Below are 20824 nucleotides of genomic sequence, written 5' to 3' on the forward strand. Positions count from 1 at the left end.
GTAGACTAAAATACAGAATATTATTGAAAAGAAAATGAAAGAGTTTGAGAACAGGAATCAAACCTTGGAGATTCAGTGGCAAACTCTGAAGGAAACATTGATTGATTCTGCCAGAGAGGCATGTGGTGAGGTTGTGTGCAAGGATAAAAAAATCAGAACTCCCTGGTGGACACAGGAAGTTAAAGAGGCAGTGAAGGAAAAGAAGAAAGCATATCAAAAGTTCCTGGCAAATAAGTCAGCTTTTACTCTTGCAGAATACAGAGACAAATGTAAGAAAGCTAAACAGTGTGTAAAACTAGCTAAACAAAAGTCATGGGAGGACTTTGGCAAGAATATAGAAAATAAATATCAAGAAGGTGGCAAAATATTCTGGAGGTTGTTGAAGAAGCTTAGGAATGGAGGAAAGAGTGCTGTAAAAGGAATTAGAGATGATAAAGGTGAAATGAAAACAGAAGAAAAAGATATCCTTGAAGTATGGAGTAATTACTTTGAAAAACTGCTAAATGAAACAAGCAGTGATGACAGCACAGTGATAAAAAACACTGACCAGGCATGCAGTCAGGAATACATATCCATACTTGAAGTAGAAAAAGCCATCAAAGGCTTGAAATGTGGAAAGGCAGCAGGAGTAGATGATATTCGACCAGAAATGCTGAAGTATGGTGGTATAAGAGTCTTACAGTGGCTGCACTGCATAGTTCAGAAAGCCTGGACAGAGGGACGAATTCCCGATGATTGGAGTAGAGCTCTCATAGTACCCATATATAAAAAGGGAAATAAAACTGAATGTGAGAATTACAGAGGTATTTCCCTACTGAGTGTTCCTGGCAAGATCTATGCAAGTATACTTGAGAAACGGTTGAGAAGAATTCTGGAAGAAAAGCTTGGTGAAGAACAAGCTGGATTCAGGCCAAATAGAGGCTGTCAGGATCAGATCTTCACTTTACGACAAATAGTCGAGAAAGCATGGGAATATAACAAAGATCTGTATTTAAGTTTTGTCGATTTGGAAAAGGCATATAACAAGGTGCCAAGAGAGAAGCTATTCAATATGCTGCAGTTATATGGTGTCGATGGGGCATTATATCAATCAATACTTTGTCTTTATTCGAGTTGTAAGTCAGCAGTTGGAATTGAAGGAAGGAAGTACAGGAAGATGGTTTAATGTTAAATCTGGTGTGAGACAAGGATGTACATTATCCCCTCTGTTATTCATTATCTATATGGATCACATTATGAAGGAATGTGGTATTAAACCTGATATCAAAATTGGAGATGTTAATATCAGCTCTTTGCTTTATGCGGATGATATTATACTTCTAAATAAATCCGCTACAAGTCTGCAAGATTCTCTGACTAAATTGAATAGCTGTTCTAATAGATATGGTATGCAGGTCAGCAATACAAAGACAATGAAAATAGGCAGAATCATTGAAAATGTCAACTGTGTTGTGAATGGAGAACCTGTGGAACAAGTAAAACATTTCAGCTACTTAGGCACAATTTTTACTGAAGATGGTAAACTAAATATAGAAATAGACAACAGAATCAGCAAAGCTGGTATCGTGGGAAGTCAATTGAATAAATTCATATGGAATAAGAAAGAAATTAGTTGGAACACTAAATTAGCTGTATGCAAGACTGTGTTCAAACCAATTTTAACTTATGGATCTGAGAGCTGGGTCAGAAATAAAACACTTGACCAAAGACTAGAGACCGCAGATATGAGAGTCCAGAGAAAGATTAGCGGCATGAACAGATGGCATCAATGGCAATATCATATTAAAAATGAGGATATTAGGAAAGAACTTGACATTGTCAGCATCCAGGAATGTGTTAGCAGAGGTAATCTCAGATGGTATGGTCACTTAAATAGAATGGGCGAGGAAAGATTAGCAAAACAAGTGTTCTCTGCCAGGTTGGCAGGAAAACGACCCAGAGGAAGACCAAGATATAGGTGGATTGATACGGTACAAAGTGCCTTAGACGATAGAAATATAAGATCTGATAATGTTGGAGTCTTGACAAGTAACAGACTGATTTGGAGGAAAATTGTAGATAGGAAGTTAGTAATGATGTAATTTTTTCATGTAGTACTGTCTGTAGTACTGTCATATCCTGTACACCCCTTGAGGGTACATGGCAGGAATTTGATGATGATGATATATTAATAATTTCCATTTGTCTTCATTCAAAATCCAACAAAGGCTTACTCTTCCTCTGAAAAATTTTTTTTTAAAGAAAAATTTTTCACACAGGTCACTCCTGCAGGGGATTCAGATTTCTTATTTTTTTCTCTAGGTCTCAGATCATATCTGGTTTGGATAAAACTTGTTTCCTGATTATGATTTGTGCATTTATTCTCGTCTACTTTTTCATTTGAATTCTTACTACCCTGATTATAGTCGGCATGTCTTCTATTCCTGTAGTATGGGAATGTCTTCTCAGAATAAAATTTAAGTTCTCTACCGCTAGTATTTCATCTTGGGTTTTTTGTTCTAGTTGTGTCCTCTCTGCAATTACTAATTCTGTGATAATTCTTTCCCTTTCTTCTCACAGTTTCTAGTGAATCTCCTAAGAAAACCACTTTGTTAGGCCTCTTTCTTTCTCTTCTTGTTTCATTAAATCCAGTATGAAGAGTAGTTGCCTTGGCAAAGTGAACTTCAGTTGTTAGTTGATCAGTAGTGTCAACTTTTATTTCAGATGTGGGTATCTGTTCTTTTAATGCTGTGTCTGTGCTGAATTGAGTTTCAAGCTTATCCAGTTTATCTAAATCTGCACTCTATTATGCTCAATTAATTTATCAGCATGTGATTGTACTTTGCTTCGGGGTTGTGCATCAGTTGACTTATTAAACCTTTCTGTTAGTTTCTTCTTTCCAATGTATATAGGCTTATTATTGTGTCTAACACTTCTATTTTCATCAGGGATATTTCACCCCTTGAAAAATCACATGAAAAGTGATACCTTTCCATGAAGTTAGTTCCCAAGATGATATGAGAATCTGGATTAGATGTTGAAGGAATAACCAGTAAATTCTGCCAGACACATAGTCTAAAACTTGGCAGATAAATTCTTACATGAACCTTCTCATAAGCTATAAAATTGGAGTCAGACAGAGTAGTAATTCTCACAGATCTCCTTAATTGAGCTATATCCTTCCTTAATATATGTTTTATTTGTAGGAAATAGTTTCTATAATAGTTGAAGCATTACAGTCTGTGTCTAATAAAATATTACACTGGAATCCTTGGATATTTCCTTTAATCTTCATCATTGACTCATTTGATTTAAGGGAGTTTTGATAATTACTCCATTTTCCGTGAGGGATATATCCAAAATTAGAATCCCATGTATTGTTGGAGTATTTTCCTCTAATATAAGAGCAATTTCTGGCAATATGTCCTGTTTTGTAACACCGGAAACACTTAGGAGGATCTCTAAGGATCGAGAGATATTCTTTCCTTTCCTGATATTGAGAGGCAATGGGCATATGTTGATTAATACCCTCTAATCTTTGCATCATCTTATCCAGACTTGTTAATACGGGCAGATTTTGTCTTTGTATTTCCTGTTTTATTATCTCGTTGATTTTATCTGTTGAGAGGTTGTGATTCTCATGAGATTTTAAGGTAATAGCTGCTAGTTTTGTCACCACTTGTGATCAAGGCAATTTATTATTGGTTGTTGCAATCTCTCCACTTCATGGTGAACCAGGGCTTTCACTTCCTCCATTAATTTCTTTTTGTTAGGTTGATCCTCACTGTCCGATACTTGATTAAGATTTATAGAATTTTCCCCAATACTTTTCTTCCTTCCTTTCTCCTTTTTATTCACCTTTCCAGTTTCGATTATGTTAGAGGAACAATCAGCCCTTTCTATGACATTTATATGGCTCAGATTGGATGAGGGAGAAAAGTTTCCTTTCATTTGTTCTTTCACAGCTTTAAAACACTCTTCTAATGTGGTAATTCTCTTCTTGTAGGCTGTTTCCCTTAATTCTGGTCTAACACCTTGGCATAATTGTTGGAACACAGCCCAATCTAAATGAGGTTTATCTACACTGGACACATTTAAACTATTGGAGAGTGTTAACATACAATTATAAAAGTCAGTAACACTTTCCTTATCGTTCTGTGTGACCCTCTCTAGTTTCCACAGATTTGGACCAATACTTCTTAGTTTAGAAAATTGTGATATCAAGGCATCTTTAAATTTTTGGTACTCTAATGTTTCTTTCAGTAATGGAGATGAGTACAAAAAAGGTCTTTGCTTTATCTTTTAATTACTACGTAATAATATCAATAACTGGAAGTCAGTCCAATTTGCTATGTCTCTAAGTTTTTCCACAAAAGAAAAAAAAGATAGCACATCGTCAGATTCCTCTCCCGAAAATTGAGGAAATACTTGCTGGGGGTTTACAGTTTAGAAGAACTCGCTGTCTTCCATTCCGATGCTAAATGCAAGAGCCATATTAATTTATCAGTTACAAGTTTAATTCTTATAATCTCAATTCTAAAACCTTTTCAAATACAATTATTTGCCTGCCTTGCTCCACAACCTGCTCACCGTGATTCACTTAACCCTACTACTAAGGTTATAAGGATTAATTCTTCTTAAAGAACTACAAAAACTTAATCGCTCAATTAATATTAGTGAATCAACATCCTGTCGACTGCTGCACCATTTTGTTGTATCCTACTTTCTACTCTGATGTGTATTCTAGTTGTTGATTGACTCCTCATTCGAACACGGAGAATATTTATTTTTAACTGCACCACTCTATGTTCAAATTTGCATGAGCATTGTTGAGGAATCAACCAATCTATATTATTACTAACTTAATTTTAGGCCAAGATTCTCTTTATCATATGGGGTTCCCGCTAAGATTCGAAATATTTTAATGAGCGGTGCAATGAAGAAATCAGGCAAATACAAGATCCAGTTCAAATAAAATTATTTAATGCAGTGTCACATAAATTTACATCAAAGCAAAGATTTCTAGTTGGGAAAATACAGTTAAAAAATAATTAAGTTTTCATTGAGATACTAGCAAACTACTCAGCTGAGTATAATAATTATGATTAGAACTTATGCTCACAGATTCTATTCTTCTTATCAAGGATTCTTATCACAACTTCACTCTGATTAAAGTTATTATTCAATATAGTTTAAATATCAACTTAGTTTAACCATTCAGAACAGTTATAAAATATAAACCATCAGACATTCATTTGAAGATTCCAAAGTTCTATCAACCTAGCAGAATAGTTTGCAGAGATTTCAGTATCCAGTATTACATTAAGTTTATGTAACAGGCTTCTCTATATCACACTTTCAGTTTTGAACCATTAATCCAAATGGAACAATATTTGGGATGTCAAGATGGAAATGTCTCACTATATCACACATTTGATCTTGAATAGTTAAATACAGCAATAAGGATTAAATTATGTTCGCCAGAAATAAGTTCGCTACTTCACACTGGGCATAGAAAAGATAATCTTACCGGCATAAGCAGTATAGCTTCTTCACATCAAGAATCCTATGAACACACTTAAATTCTTGTTGACTTTCACTTTGAGACTACACAAACTTAAAAGAATATTCTGTTTCCGTAACTGATTAATAGACTCGGGAGAATATATTCTTTTTCACTGGTTCAACTTAACTTCCAATTTCTTTCTTTTCTTATTCTTATTATCCCTTGACCTACATTATTCCAGTGCAAGGCGATAGGAAATTACAATAGAATTAGAACTCCGAAAAAGCTAAGTCAAATTGCCAAGCAATTCCCAGTCCTTTTTATTCTTTACGCCATGTTAATCGGCCACCTTCCTTGCTTGCTTGCTTCCCTACTCCCGTGTGTGTTACTTTTTCATGTACTGCTTATCAAATCCTTCTCTCTAATATAATAAATTTAGTTTAATCCTTTATCCAAGTGTGAGCAAACAAAGTTTGTGCCTGAAAATATCTTCAGGCACAAACTCTGTTTGCTCACACTTGGATAAAGGATTAAACTAAATTTATTATAGTCTAACCAAGTGAAAAATAAACTTTCAAAATCCTGCTCTCCTTTCCTGCCAATAATACTTGCTAAGACTAAAATTGTGTTACTTTTAGCTAAGACGCGCTAGCTAAAAGTAACATAATTTCTCATAGCAGCCAATCAAGTGTTATCTTAAGGAATTTCTTGGATACATTAAAATTGCACATATTACAGTTTTTAATATTATATTCAACGAATTGAATTCACAAAATAATTGATATTTTAATACTCAGCTTTTTATAGCTGTTTATCCCCCCAAAAAATATAAATAAATAAATATTGATTAACATAACTTGAAAGAAATTACGTAAATAGCATATTATGAACATGAGACTATTAGTTTAAAAAAAAAAATTTTTTTGCTCAGGGAATGGTATATTATGTTGGACTCTGAATGATGTATTAATAATTTCCATTTCTCTTCATTCAGAATCCAATACTATCATATCCTGTACACCCCTTGAGAGTACATGTCAGGAATTTGATGATGATGAGTTTTACATTCTCTGCATTTTAACAGAAATCAGCAATAGAGCTTGCACTAAACAAATACTAAAATTTGATTGGTTAGTTTCTTAACTTTTGCACCAGTGATGCCCACATGAGAACGATCTAGTATTTTATGATTACTACGCAGGTAATCTTGTTGGCATTCTTGTCCATATGTTGTATTCAAGTTATGATGAATATTATATATGCACTGGCACAAGCATTTTCTCTTGTGAAATTAAACCACTCACCACTATGTACAAATCTCAGATGCAAATTTGAGAGACATTGATAACAGCAACTTCCAATTTGTCAGTGGATATACAAAAAATTGATTTTAAAATGTAATATATGACATTAAAATGCTATTTTCAATAAATTGAACTTTTCAACTTTATATATATTTTATTTTTCCCTGAAAATTCAAGTTTTAAAAAATGTGGTCCACATAAGTGTAACAATCACTTGATTTGGCCTGTTGCAAAAAGCCATAGGTGTGGATAGGGAGATACAAGAGGTAGACTACCCTTTGAGACCCATTGTGAACTATATTGACTCTTGTAGAGCAGTTGTTTTTTCCCCTCTATTAATTGCACATATTGGACAGTCTAGATCAGTGTTTGTCAACCTTTTTGAAGTCGTGGACCCCCTGTAGCGAATAGTAATTCACCGCGACCCCCATAAAATCCAAAATGGAAATTTTTTATATTTTACATATCATAAAGTTGAAGTAATAAATTTCAATTTTACAACACTAAATGTGCCATTTATGACAATGCAATACTGTTATAAATGGAGATATTCGTAAGAATGTGAACATATCAATTAGGCCAGGTGTGAGCAACATGATAAGATAAATTTTAATGAAAATAAACTATCCACAGGTTGGGAAACACTGCTCTAGATCATTTATCAAGAATTCTACATATTTTCTAGAAAAGACTACAGGTATTTCCTTACAAACTTCTGATATTTTGGTGAGCAGTGATTATCTCTATCACTAACATCCCCTTGGTTCTCACTTGTCTCCTATCCTTCAGATGTGAAGATATTTGAATTTCTAATATGATTGAGATATTTTTGGCTGTAAAAATAAGATCTGTAAAAAGCTATGAGGAGCAATCCATCCCTACATTTGGCTAAATGTCATTTAAATGATATATCGTATACAGTAGAATTTCTCTTAACAGGCAACAATGGGACTTTGCCAATTTCGGATACGAGGTTTTGTTGGATAATTGAATATATATTTTGAGAACTTACCTATTCATGTTTTTTGATGCCATCTGTAGAAATTGCAGCATGCAAAGTTCGTTGGTTTTGATGATAAATAACATCAAAAATCGTGCGGATTTTTCAAAATTTAAAACACACACATAATTTTATATTTCTCAAAATCGAATTTAAACAGCATTTAAAAATTATAGTACTTATTATCACATAAAATGAATTTCTTAGTGTGATGACATGACATAACTTTGAATGTCTGCCTGCTTACAAAATTGTTGCTGGCAGACGTTCCCTTTTTATGCTGGAGCTTTAAAAATTCACTGTGTATACAATGAAGTTTCATAACATCATGCTGACATAGATGAACATTGCTCAGCAAATCTTATGATAGTCTGTAATCCTTCGTCGACTTCCTTCCACATAACTTTCTTGGTTTGCATGCCATTTTCCTTATCTTCATCCCCTTCCTCATCATCTTTCTCCTTTTTCCAGTACATGTTCGATTATTTCGTCGTCATCAAGAGAGAGAGAGAGAGAGAGTGACGGGAATGGAATTGTCTACATCCACCCATGCCTGTACCTCCTCTTCACTAACACTGACCTTCTCCGAATGTGTTACTAAATCCAAGATGTCAGGAATGTCAGGCACGGGACTTGTTTTAAAACCACGAAAACCTTCATCACATGATTCGTCATCTTCAAACATGATCATTGGCCACAATTTACCCTCCAACAGTGACGTAAAATAATGTTGTTTACATTCCTCCAGGCAAGAGACAAAGTAAATATGGCATCTTTCAATGTGAACTGTTTCTGAAAATCTTGGACTCTTGGATGAACCACCGTTCCCTTTTTATGCATCGATGTGTGAACTTTGAAGGATAAAAAGGGAACGGTAGTTCATCTTTATATTCTCGATGACTCCTTGGGCCATTGGTTGGATAAGGCTTTTTACGCTGGCAGCAGAAACATAACACAAATGTTTTCTACGTTTAAGTCTCAGCTGGGCGCAGTAATTGTCCAGCAAAAGAATCACTTTTCTGTCTGGTGGTAAACCCGTTTCCCTTAAATGTTCCTTCACACTGTGCACGAATACACTATAAAACCATTCTTTGTTTTATAGTGTATTCATAGCCACTAGGCTAACTGCACAGACACCCATGTACTGTCACTGCTTGTTTTGTTTAGCAACATCTCAAAGAATAACTTCAGTTGTTACATCACCTTTATCATCTCTGATTACTTTTACTCTTTCCTCCATTTCTGAGCTTTCTTGAATAGTCCCCAGAATATTTTGCCATCTTCCTGATATTGATTTTCTATCTTCTTAACAAAGTTTTTCTATGACTTTTGTTTACTTAGTTTTACAGAATGCTCTACTTTCTTACATTTTTTATCTCTACTCTCTAACAGCACTGGCTTACTTGCCAGAAACGTTCAACATGCTTTCTTCTTTTTCTCTACTGCCTCTAAATTCCTGAGTCCACCATGAGGTTCTGATTTTTCTTGCTTTGCAGACAGGCTCACCACATGATTCTCTGGTTGAGTCAGTGTTTTCTTCAGTATTCCTACTGAATTTCTGGGGATTAATTCTTTTTTTCATACTTTCATTTTTTTTTTAAATAATGTTGTATTTCAAAGGTGAACTGCAGACTACAGTTCACCTTTGAAAGCTGCTCAACTTATTAATTTTAAAACTTTCCTACACTTTTTTTTTTTTTTTTTTTCAATAAGAAATTTTATTTTGCTCCAGACTGAATGGTGATTTCAAAACTTGCGTATGCTCTTATGTCCTGAACCAGTGGGAAAACATGACTATGAATAATACCATAGTCAATGAGACTACTTAATTTTTGCATCTTCTCTCCATTTGAAAATGTGCACATTTTTATGTTTGAACATGTTATTAGTAATAAATAGTCCATGTCCTGAACAGAAATCCAGCAGATACTTACATTATTAGCTTTGCTCTTTTCTCTGAATCTTCCCAAAACTTTTCTGTATATTTGGTAATCATTTCCTATTTTGCTTTTTTGGATTGCTAACAAGGACCAACAAACTTTTTCATTGTGTGTGCTGCCTTCTGTGGTGCCTTGAAAAATTCCTCCATTTCTTCCTTGGCTTGCTTAGGGGATGTTACTCAGTGGTTACTCAGTAATATTTAACACAATGATGAGTGCAGCAATGGAATTTTATTTTGCTACAAGAACCAATGTTACTTCTAAAAATTGCCACTAGGGCAATATATAGTACTGCAATACATGTAAATTATGTGTGATATTCTTGGTATGCAGTGAAATGCTGCAACCGTACCATTTATGCAAATGACAAATGTCCCCAATGACATATGCATTTGAAAGAAGCTTCTGTAAAAGCAGATAGCTGCAGAATGTGTCAGTTCACTGCCTCTGAGTAGACAATGTGTTAAAGCACAATGTCACTTTTACCAAAATGCCAGCTGTTCCTTGATTGCATTACGAAAGTTCAGAACATTAAAGAGATTAAAAATGGGTCCTATGACTGCAAATAATTTATGCAAAATGATCTTGAAATTTGAAGGGACAGGTTCCTTAGATTTCAAACCTGGTAGAGGACAGAAGCCAATCAAACAGCAGATAGTAGAGGAGGTAGCCACAACGTTAAAGGAAGAAAGGATAGTAAATGTCATAGGAAGCAGCAGTACATGGCATATTGCATGGTCTTTAGACAAACTAAAAGGCAAATTCTGTGCTGTCATCCTCACAAGATTTCCCACGTTCAGCAGTTGCTTAATCCTGACCAGGGTGTATGAGAAACATTTGCTCCTCAGTTTCTTACTTGGACTGAACTGGATGACTGGCCTTGGAACATTTTCTGGACTGACAAAGCTCACTTTCATCTGAACAGTGCCGTGAAGTTGGGCAACCACAAAAACACACATCGTGCAACATATTCTGCTTCATTCCCCATAGGGCACTGTGTGATGTGGGTTTACCACAGAATTCATTATTAGATCTTTTTCAATGAGCTCAGTCCTGCTGGTCTCATTACCTGCACTGTTAGTGGCTAGTGATATGCATCTTTCTTAGCCAATCAAGTGATTCCAACACTTTGATAGTGTCAGTGCCTGGATTCAACAGTTTTTATGCATGATGCACATTGCAACACCTGTCAAGAAGTTGTTTTGGACTTATTTTACTGAGGACAATTCTCAGCTACCATTTTCATACAATGTGGCCAGATAGATCACTTGCCAGATCTTGAACCCCTGCAACTTTTGGCTGTGGGGACATCTCAAAGACGTCTATTGTGGTCACATAACCAATTTAGTGGACCTCAAGACACGCATTACATGATATATGCACAACATTTCGAGTGAAATGCTATGTTCTGTGGTTAAGCATGCGATTTTGCAATTTCAACATGTTGCCGATAATGGAGGAGAGCATATCAAACATGTTGTAACCACATAACATGCCGTATGTGTGCCCTGTGTTTTGTGATGTTTTGAATTACCCACTATGGTATTGCAGTGCCATGTATTGCCTTAGTGGCATCTTTTAGAACTAATGTTGGTTTTTGCACAAAATAAAATTCTGTTGCCACACACATCATTATTGTTAAATAATAAATTGTTCCGCTTAGTAATTACCCAGTTACAGACTTTTAGAATGTTAAACTTTAATTATAATTACCTTGTAGATCAGAGTTATATCAGAAGTAAAACACTTTCTTAAAGAGCAGAGACCACATATGTGAGAATTGTGATAAAAATTAGGGGAGTGAGCAGATGGCATTTTCAGAACCATTAAAATCAAAATATCATTTAAGAATTTGGTGTTATTAGCATTCAAGCAGAGCATAATCTTACATATATGATGTGAGGTCTGGAAAGTTCTGATAAACACCTAGAACAAAAATTAATTAATTTTGTCCTCTTATTTTTGTGATATTTTTTGAAATCACATTTGTTATGAAAAATTTTTTATATGAAAAAACATTTTTTGTTCTAGGTGTTTATCACAACTTTCCAGACCCCCCCCCCTCCTCGTAGTTTAGAAGAAAATTGTTCATAAGAGACTAGTAATGAAATATTCTGTTGTAGTGTCATAAATAATTGTGTTAAAAACTTTTTTAACACAATTTTTTTATTAAAAATTATTAAAATTTTTAATAATTTTGAAGCGTTTATATAGCATTGGTATAAAATGTGTATGTTATAATCTTACATATATGATGTGGAGTCTGGAAAGTTCTGATAAACATCTAGAACAAAAATATATGTTAATATATAACAAAAATATATGCTAATAATATATTGACTTATATTATTCATTTCTTGTAAATGTTCTAGTAGTTTTTTTTTATTAAAAATAATAAATTAGAAGAATGCAAATTATATGATAAATTCATACATAAAATACTGTACCTATAGAAACCAAAGAGGAAAAATGGCTCAGATAATAGTGCAAGCAGTAGCCGTGCCAATACACCTACAAAAATGATTGATGGAGTTAAAGATGGAAAAGAAGGTAATTCTTTGTGCTTTGCTTTAACACTTTGTAATTCTTGTAGAAAGGCTTAGGCTTTGGTTGCACATGCGTACTAAATGACTTAAGGAAATTACAACGTACAATAAAATATACATTAAATTAAACTTTAATATATTTCCTAATATTTCGGCAACGTCACATTACCATTTTCAAAGGAACTTACAATAAGACAATGTGCATGCAGGCACTACACACATTAAATGAGGAACGAAGCAAGGAAGCTATGGTTTTCCTAAAAGTCCTGATGCCGCTTAGTGAGCTAGGTAGATATTCTTGGCTGTTGGGCTGAAGGTCTACTGATGTAAGCCTCCCAAACCTTTTGGGATTCTTTACCATAGCTGGTTAAGTAGGTATTCTTGGCCGTTGGGCTGAAGGACTACTGATGTAAGCCTCCCAAACCCTTTGGGAGGCTTACATCAGTAGACCTTCAGCCCAGCAGCCAAGAATACCTACTTAGCCTACTAAGTGGCATCAGACTTTTAGGAAAACCATAGCTTCCTTGCTTCGTTCCTCATTTACTATGTGTAGTGCCTGCGTGCACATTGTGTTTATTGTAAGTTCCTTTGAAAATGGCAACGTGACATTGCCGAAATATTAGGAAATATATTAAAGTTTGATTTAATGTATATTCTATTGTACATTGTAATTTCCTTAAGTCATTTAGTAAGCATTAACACTTTGTAGTATACAGTTTTTAATATGTATTACTATATTAACTGCATACTTTTTTAAAAATTTTTATTTTAGTTATTTTTGTACTCCATTACAGAATGTAAAAGGATATGCAGAAATTCTTTCACTTGTGAACTTGCATAAATCTGAAATACAATGCAGATGTAATTCATGCACCTGCTTCTGCCTAAACTGAGAAAAAATACAGTTACTAAATATTGCTAGACTAGTATTATATCAAGAAAGGTATATTGGTAATATTACTTTCAGTAGTAATAAACATTAGTAAATCCCATTAATTGAAAAGAGTCCTGCTCTGCATTCCTTTGATAGAAAAGACCTGGTTAAGGAAACACAGCTTTTCAAGATTTTCTGAACTGGAGCTATTTCAGAAGATTGGGTTAAGAAACTCTTCATTTTCTGAAATGAGAAACGTTTTCCAACAAATCATTTGGAATGCTCAATGGATGTGACACTGTCATCTCCTGGCCATAACTATTTCACTATTAATTCTATACAACCCTTATCCATAAAAATTACCCACCGGTGATGAAATGCTATTATTGCATTATTGATGGTCTGGGGTACCTGACATGTTTGGCCTCAAGCAGAATCCCCCTCCCCCATTCTATATCAATTTGAGCAATTTCTTTCAAGGGCATGCAAAACACCCAGTGTAGCCCCAGAAATATCACCATGGTTATAGTGAATTTCACCAATGAAAGGTTGTAAACAGGATTATGGTGAATAAACTAAGACTTAGATAACCTAGAAACCAAATATAGACCTTTGTAATGCTAGTGAAATTTCTCTGCCATTTAAAGACATTAACAAACATACATGCCCAGAGTGAGATCTGTACCCTAACCTGTTGATTGGAAAATGAAAATACTGTTCATCCAGCCAACCAGTATTTGAGATAAAGCACTTCTGCAGGTTGGCTGTTATATAAAAGTAGCATATTCTTTATATACGAGGTTTGTTTGAAAAGTTTGATAAAATAATAAGTTAAACACATTTTTTTTGGAAAAAATCATCTTCATTTCTCAACATAGTCTCCATCGAGGTCTACACATTTGATCCAGCAAGTCTTTAATTTTTTCATCACATCTAAAAATAGGATTTATCAAATTGTGCAAAATAGTCATTGACAGCCTTGATGACATCCTCGTTCGAAGAAAGTTTTTACCCACTGAACCAAATTTTGAAGTTTGAGAACAAGAAAAAGTCACATGGGTCCAAGTCCAGAGAATACGGTGGATGTGGAACCAATTCAAACCTCAATTCTTGCAATTTTGTTATTGCGACGGTCGATGTGTGGGACAGTGCATTGTCTTGATGAAAGAGCACTTTTTTGTGCATCAGTGTTGGCCATTTTTTCTTCAGTTCTTCTTTTAAACGGTCCAACAAACAATGATGCATAATAGACTCCTGTTATTGTCTTACCCTTTTTCCAAATAGCATATCATGATAATTCCTTGGGAATCCCAAAAAACAGCAGCCATCGCCTTCCCAACTGACAAAATGGTCTTTGCTTTTTTCGGTGCTCTTGTGTAGTGGTGGTGGATCCAGGTTTTGTCTAAGTCACGAATTGACTCAAAAAATTGTGCAAATTGTGATTAAACATTGCCAAACACTGGGCGGAAATGTCTTGTTGCATGTGTTTTTGATTGACAGTCCACAATTACGGCACCCATCACGTACACAACTTTTTCAAGTACAATTTTTCATGCAGGATATTATACACCCATTCAGTTGAGATTCCTGCAATTTCAGCAATCTCACGCACTTTCATTCGGTGGTCTTCCATAATGATACCATGGATTTCAATCATTTCCTTCGTAGTGACCTCAGTTGGGTGTCAGGAGCATGTTTCATCTTCGATGGACTTACGATCATGTTTAAACTCATTTATCCAAAAATAAATAGTCTTTAATGCTGGTGCAGAGTTCCCACGAACTAACTTGGCTTTGATTTGCATGGCCGTCTACTTCTTCAAATAAAAGTGTTTTATAACTGCATGCTCGTTTTTCTCCATTTTTATGAAAAATGCAAACACGGTCATTTTAAATGTTTGCCAAACGAGAACTATGCATCACACTTGGCTAAAATTTTGCCAGGGGTCATGAAAAGGATGATGCACGCTGACAATGGTATGAATAAATGAATTGTATCGCTGTCTATTGGAAATTTACTGAACTTTTCAAACAACCCTCGTATCATATCATTTCATATCAGCTGCTATAATTCAACCTTTGCCTACTCAGTGTACCTCATGCATGAAAGGAGTCAGAGTAGTGTTATGTGTAACAGGGACCCTGTTTAGGCCACATATGGCAGAAAACTACATGCTCTGTTTATGGTTGATATGTTCAAGCCTCTCTATTCTTGCTTACATCCCTACTCTGTAACATTTCAAAGATTATGGACAATACTAATATGAAAATAAAAGAAAGAAATACACTACTGCTTAGACATACGAACCTGACCTCTTTTTGACTGAATCTCAAATAAGTTGCCACAGCATTGTGTACCTTAACTATACAAACTATATTTTATATAATTAATTCTACTACAGGATTGGTACTTGCATTTGTATAGTTGATATTCCATGTCAGAGGATGCCAAATCTTGAATCTTTTTGACCTTTTCTGGCTGAAGGTTTCCTCGTGCCATTCTACTTCATTTATCTGCTGTCTCTGTAACCCCCCCCCCCCCCCCAATTCCAAAATCACCCTTTGATTTTTTACATTCTAAAGCTTGATTGTGCAGCCATCTTTTCTGGAGACTGTAATGTCCACAACTGTTTTAACTAGTCTTTTCCAGTCAAACTGATTTAACTGTCAAATGCAGATCATACTTTGTGTCACAGGTTCTTTTCAGAGGTTAAAAACACATTAACACAGTAAATATAAACAAGAATGTTGAACATAAGCAAGATTATTGACAAAATTCATGCTAAAAATAACAATATGTTATCAACGTAGTTAAAACAAGAAATTAAAACAAATCAGAATACAGCAATCACTTAATGGATAAAAGCAACTGCCATTCATCAGAATGATGATATGAAATAGTTGAATAGGGTGAAATTATCATCATCAAATACTTGATATGTATCCTCAGAGGTTGTACAGGATATTATGATAGTACTATGTGAAAAGGTTATATCATTACTAACTTCCATCAACAAGTTTCTTTCATATTAATCTGTTATGTCAGGACTCAGATGTTATCAGATCTTGTTAGCATTTAGGAATGTGTGAGTAGAGCTAATCTCACATGAGAAGAAAGGTTAGCAAAATAACCTTTGACATGGTTATTTTTTAATATGGCTCCTAATCTTAGTCAGAACTATCAAGTTTCATTTCTCACTCAGCTCTCAGAAAAAAAAAAATTACATTTACTGAAAGATTATTATCAATGATACTTTTTGGTTGAAAGATTTGGGTTTGAATCCTTTCTAGAACAAAAAACATTTATCAAGCCTTTAGAAAGTGAGTTAGCTGGTCTTGTAAGGAGGTGAAATGGTTTTCTATTGGAAACTGATGTTTTTATCCTGCAAAACTGGCAAACTGACCAGAACACACACAATTTACAGACAGACATAGCAGACAATGCAGATAGTATTAACTGCCTTATCATAAGCAGTAAGAAGGTTTCTAAAAGCCAAGTTACAATTTGGCTGTGATAAGCAATGATTCTAACATGAAAGATGGGATGAGAATCTCTCAACCTTTAGATGATGGAAGTTTTTTCAACTTGGAAAATTGAAATTATTTGAAATAGTGCAAATTATTGAGGCCTAAAGAAACAGTCAACAAACTCAACCTTCCACGTTAAAACACCCAGGATATATGGAGCTCCAAAAATTCACAAACAAGGTACACCTTTATGCCCTATTGTAGATAGCATAAACAGTCCCACATATAAACTTGTTAAACATTTAGCCAAGCTACTAACACTTGCGCTAACAATTTTCCCTCTTTTGTTAAAAAATCTGACTACCTAAAAAGTATTTTAGAAAACCACACCTTTAGAAATGTTCAGACTTAATGGTGAGTTTTGATATCACCTCATTATTCACAAATGTACCATTAACCGAAACCCTTAACTTACTAAATTCACAATTTCCCCGTGATATATTTCAGTTATTTAAATTCACAGTACAGGCAAGTTATTTTACACAGAAAGGGAAAATATACAAACAATTAGATGGGACAGCCATGGGATACCCCCCTTAGCCAACTTCTACATAGAACATCTGGAAAAGCTAGCTATCAACACAGCCACTCTCAAACCTAGTCTCTGGCAATGCTATGTTGATAATGTGTTTGCTATGGCCACATGGCCCAGACACACCGAATACATTTTTAGTGCATCTAAATAGCCAGCACCCTAAAATCTACTTTACAGTGGAATTAGAAGCCAATGACTGTCTGCCCTGCCTGGACACATTAATCACACGTCTTCCAGAAGGTTTCCTTATCATTCTAGGTTTATAGAAACCCACACGTACAAGGACATATTTACACAAACAATCACACCATCACCCTTCTCAACAATATGGTATCTTAAAAACACTAACCCATAGAGCGAGAGCAATTTGTTCCAATGACATTGCTCTCACTGCTGAACTTTCTCGCCTGTGTCACACCTTCCTGACCAATGGCTATAATCCCCATAAGATAGATAAAACACTAAATGTTCCCAAAAAATCCCTGCCCCTCCACACTATCTTCCACAGAAGACTACAATAGTTATATATATACAGTAGACTACAACACCAGTAAAAATTATCAGGTCATCCCAAAAGTAATGTCGTTTTTATCCTGTACTTGTTCCAATGTATCTAAACATGAATTTTTAAAGCTTATAAGTATTGCTAAGCTAGGTAGCCTAGTTCTAAGGAATTCCACAATAATAAATAACCTTTTATTATTGTGGCAGTCAGTGAAGAGCACATTAGTCACATCATACTTTATGAGTTCAAAAAAGTCAACAATGCTGCTATCACTGTAAATAAATTTTAAAAAAAAATAAAATAAAATAAAAAGTGTATGGCGATAATGTTTAGAATGTGCAAAAGTGCTAGCAATAGTTCCAAAAATTTCGACAAGGGGACTTTAGCTTGAAAGGCTCCCATCACTCTGGGTGCCCTGTCTCTTTCTTTAATGATATGCTGAAAGCTGCTATTACAAGAAATGTCAGTGCAACTGAATTCATTGTCAACGACCATCCATTGCCATTTTCAAGAACTTGGAATAGTGTCTAAGCTTGTCAAATGGGTTCCTCGCGAACTGATGAACAACGATAAAAGAGAGCTCTTTAGCTCTGCACTGCTCTTCATTCTCGAGAGGATCAATCTCCAGTTTTGAGTTGTGTAGTCAACAGTGATGAAAAGTGGATAAGAATGGAAGAGCATTAATGTTAAGCACCAAAGGCAGTGGGTTCATTTAGGGGGAACAGGCTAAACCTCAGCCAAAACAAGACCTTCACCCTCAGAAGGTTTTGTTAAGCATTTTGTGGGATATGACTGTAGCTAATTTTACACTTTGAACTCTTGCCACAAAACCAAACAATCACAGCTGAACTATACTGTGGACAGCTTGATCAACTGAATGAAAAACTGAAAGAAAAGAGGTGTTTTCTGGTCAATTGAAAAAGTGTTGTTTTTCACCATGATAATGCACACCCTCATAGTGCATGAATCACCTGTACCAAGATTGAGGAACTTCCACAGAGGATGTGGAAAAGCTTCCACATCCTCTGTATTCTCCTGATCTTACACCTTCAGATTACCACTTATTTCAAAGTTTGCAACATTTTATTAATGAAACACAATACGATATATTAGAAGCACTGAAATTGAGCCTATACGACTTCTTTGCCTCTAAACTTGCTGAATTCTATAGAAATGGCCTTTATGAAGCTTTCACAACATTGTAAGAGTGTTATTGATTCAAATGGAGAATATATACTTGATTAAATTAGCAAGTGATTTATCTTTGATATCCCTTCATATCTTAATGCTAAAAATGACATTACTTTTGGAATGACCTGATATCAAGAATGGCCAATTGTGGAAATCAAATCAAAATTATAATTGGAATTTGCAGAACCATCTTTGCAGAAATTTTTTTTCAGATCCATTAGAATCTTCCGTGCTGTTCTGCCATTAACCCATACTAAATTGTCTATCGGACTGACCTGATTGTTGTCCTCTTTCCACAATTTCACGTGTTCAGCAAGTTTGTGGTCACCTAGTTATTTTGTCATCTCTAATGCCTTCCAATTCCCTCTCTAAACCTCATATGCTACTCAAATAAACTAGACTTTTTCATGGCGTCATCCACATTAACATTCCTAGAGTTTCACTTGAACTTTTGCTACCTTTGCATAAAACTTGAAATTAATGTGTTATTCTAAATTCCATTGACTCTTTTTGTTGCTGAAAGCAACAGACATATACAAACTCTACCACAGCTTGTCAGCTACTAGCTTTTGTTTTGGTATGACTCAAGGTAATAGCACAGACATGTTCAAATATGCACAGTCACATGGTTCTGCCTATCACACATGTGATAGCAGGCCATTCTGGGAATTCATCACATCTTCTTGTGTAAATGATTCCCACCAATGAAAGGTTGTAAACCTGTATGGGTGGGATAATGAGATATATATATTTATTTATTTTATTTTGATACATTTTTTGTATTTTTTTTTCTTTTTGTTACAAAATCCTGCTCCAAAGATCCAGTTAGCAGGCAGTGGTCTCACACCAGGTGATGAAATTGCAAACATCTAAGATTAAGGATGTTAACCTTGCTAACATCCTTAAACTTCATGCCTGAGAAACATGACTACTTTTTTTTCATTTTTATTTTGTTTTTCCATTTGTTTAATTCTGATGTATATTATATTCATAATAGTATGCATTTGATCGACATAAACTGTATGACCATTTTTGAAAGGGCAGGTATAAATATTATGACATTTAAAGCATGTGACATGATTCCAACTCTTATTAAATATAATCTTGATGTCTGTTTTAATGCAGGAAAGAGCAGTCACAAAAGAAAATTAACTGATGCTTCTCTTCCATCAAGCAAGAGATCCAAACCAGACCAGTCTGGAGCATTACAAACAGCGATTTGGTAACTATTTAATTTTTTTAAAATCTGAAACTAAGTATTCAGAATTTAAATTTTAAATTATTGCTACTCTTGTATATTTTGGGATTTTCTTCATATCTAAATAATAGATTTAAAGATAGATTTAATAGCTCTACATCTTCTCGTATGTTATTTGTGTGATTAACATTAAATGAATGTATACTATGGAGAACCATTTTCTCCCAGCATTGTTTTCGATAACACTCAAATTCACAGACAAGACGAAATTTCTCTTCTTGGAATTACCTTGACATCAAGCCTCTCCTGGCATAAACACATCACAACCATTGCATCCTCAGCTTCCAAAAAACTAGGTTTTCTCTTTTGCTCAAGACACTACTTCACCTCTAAACAGCTGTTAACACTATACAAGTCACAAATCTGCCCGGCTCTCGAATACTGCTCTCACATCTGGGGTGGGGCTCCAAAAGTTTCCCTCAAAATGCTTGACTCAATACAGAGGAGAGTAATTAGACTAATAAATGATCCATCCCTCACCAACTCGCTCCCTCCCACTTTCACATAGATGCCTTGGTCTCTGCAATCTGTATATTCTATAAATACTTTCACAGGAAAGGTTCATCTGAAACAGCATCAATAATTCCCCCATCCTGTACCAAGCCCATTGGAATACGTACAGCTGCCGCCCAACATCCTTTTACAGTACACCTCAAAAC

The 20824-nt window shown here is 34.9% G+C and overlaps 1 protein-coding gene across 1 annotated transcript in view; it reads left to right on the top strand.

The window, feature by feature from the left end:
• LOC150092552 (general transcription factor IIF subunit 1-like) overlaps window positions 1-20824 on the top strand; it is a 185258-nt gene that overhangs the window by 153485 nt on the left and 10949 nt on the right. The window contains exons 10-11 of the mRNA XM_090414316.1: window positions 12183-12279; window positions 20033-20129. Coding sequence (XP_090270442.1) covers window positions 12183-12279; window positions 20033-20129 — 194 coding nt within the window. The remainder of the gene's footprint in view (window positions 1-12182; window positions 12280-20032; window positions 20130-20824) is intronic.

This window comes from Typopeltis vanoorti, chromosome 25 (genome assembly GCF_054136105.1).
Source record: "Typopeltis vanoorti isolate ZY-2024b chromosome 25, IOZ_Tvanoo_1.0, whole genome shotgun sequence".
Taxonomy (NCBI): domain Eukaryota; kingdom Metazoa; phylum Arthropoda; class Arachnida; order Uropygi; family Thelyphonidae; genus Typopeltis; species Typopeltis vanoorti.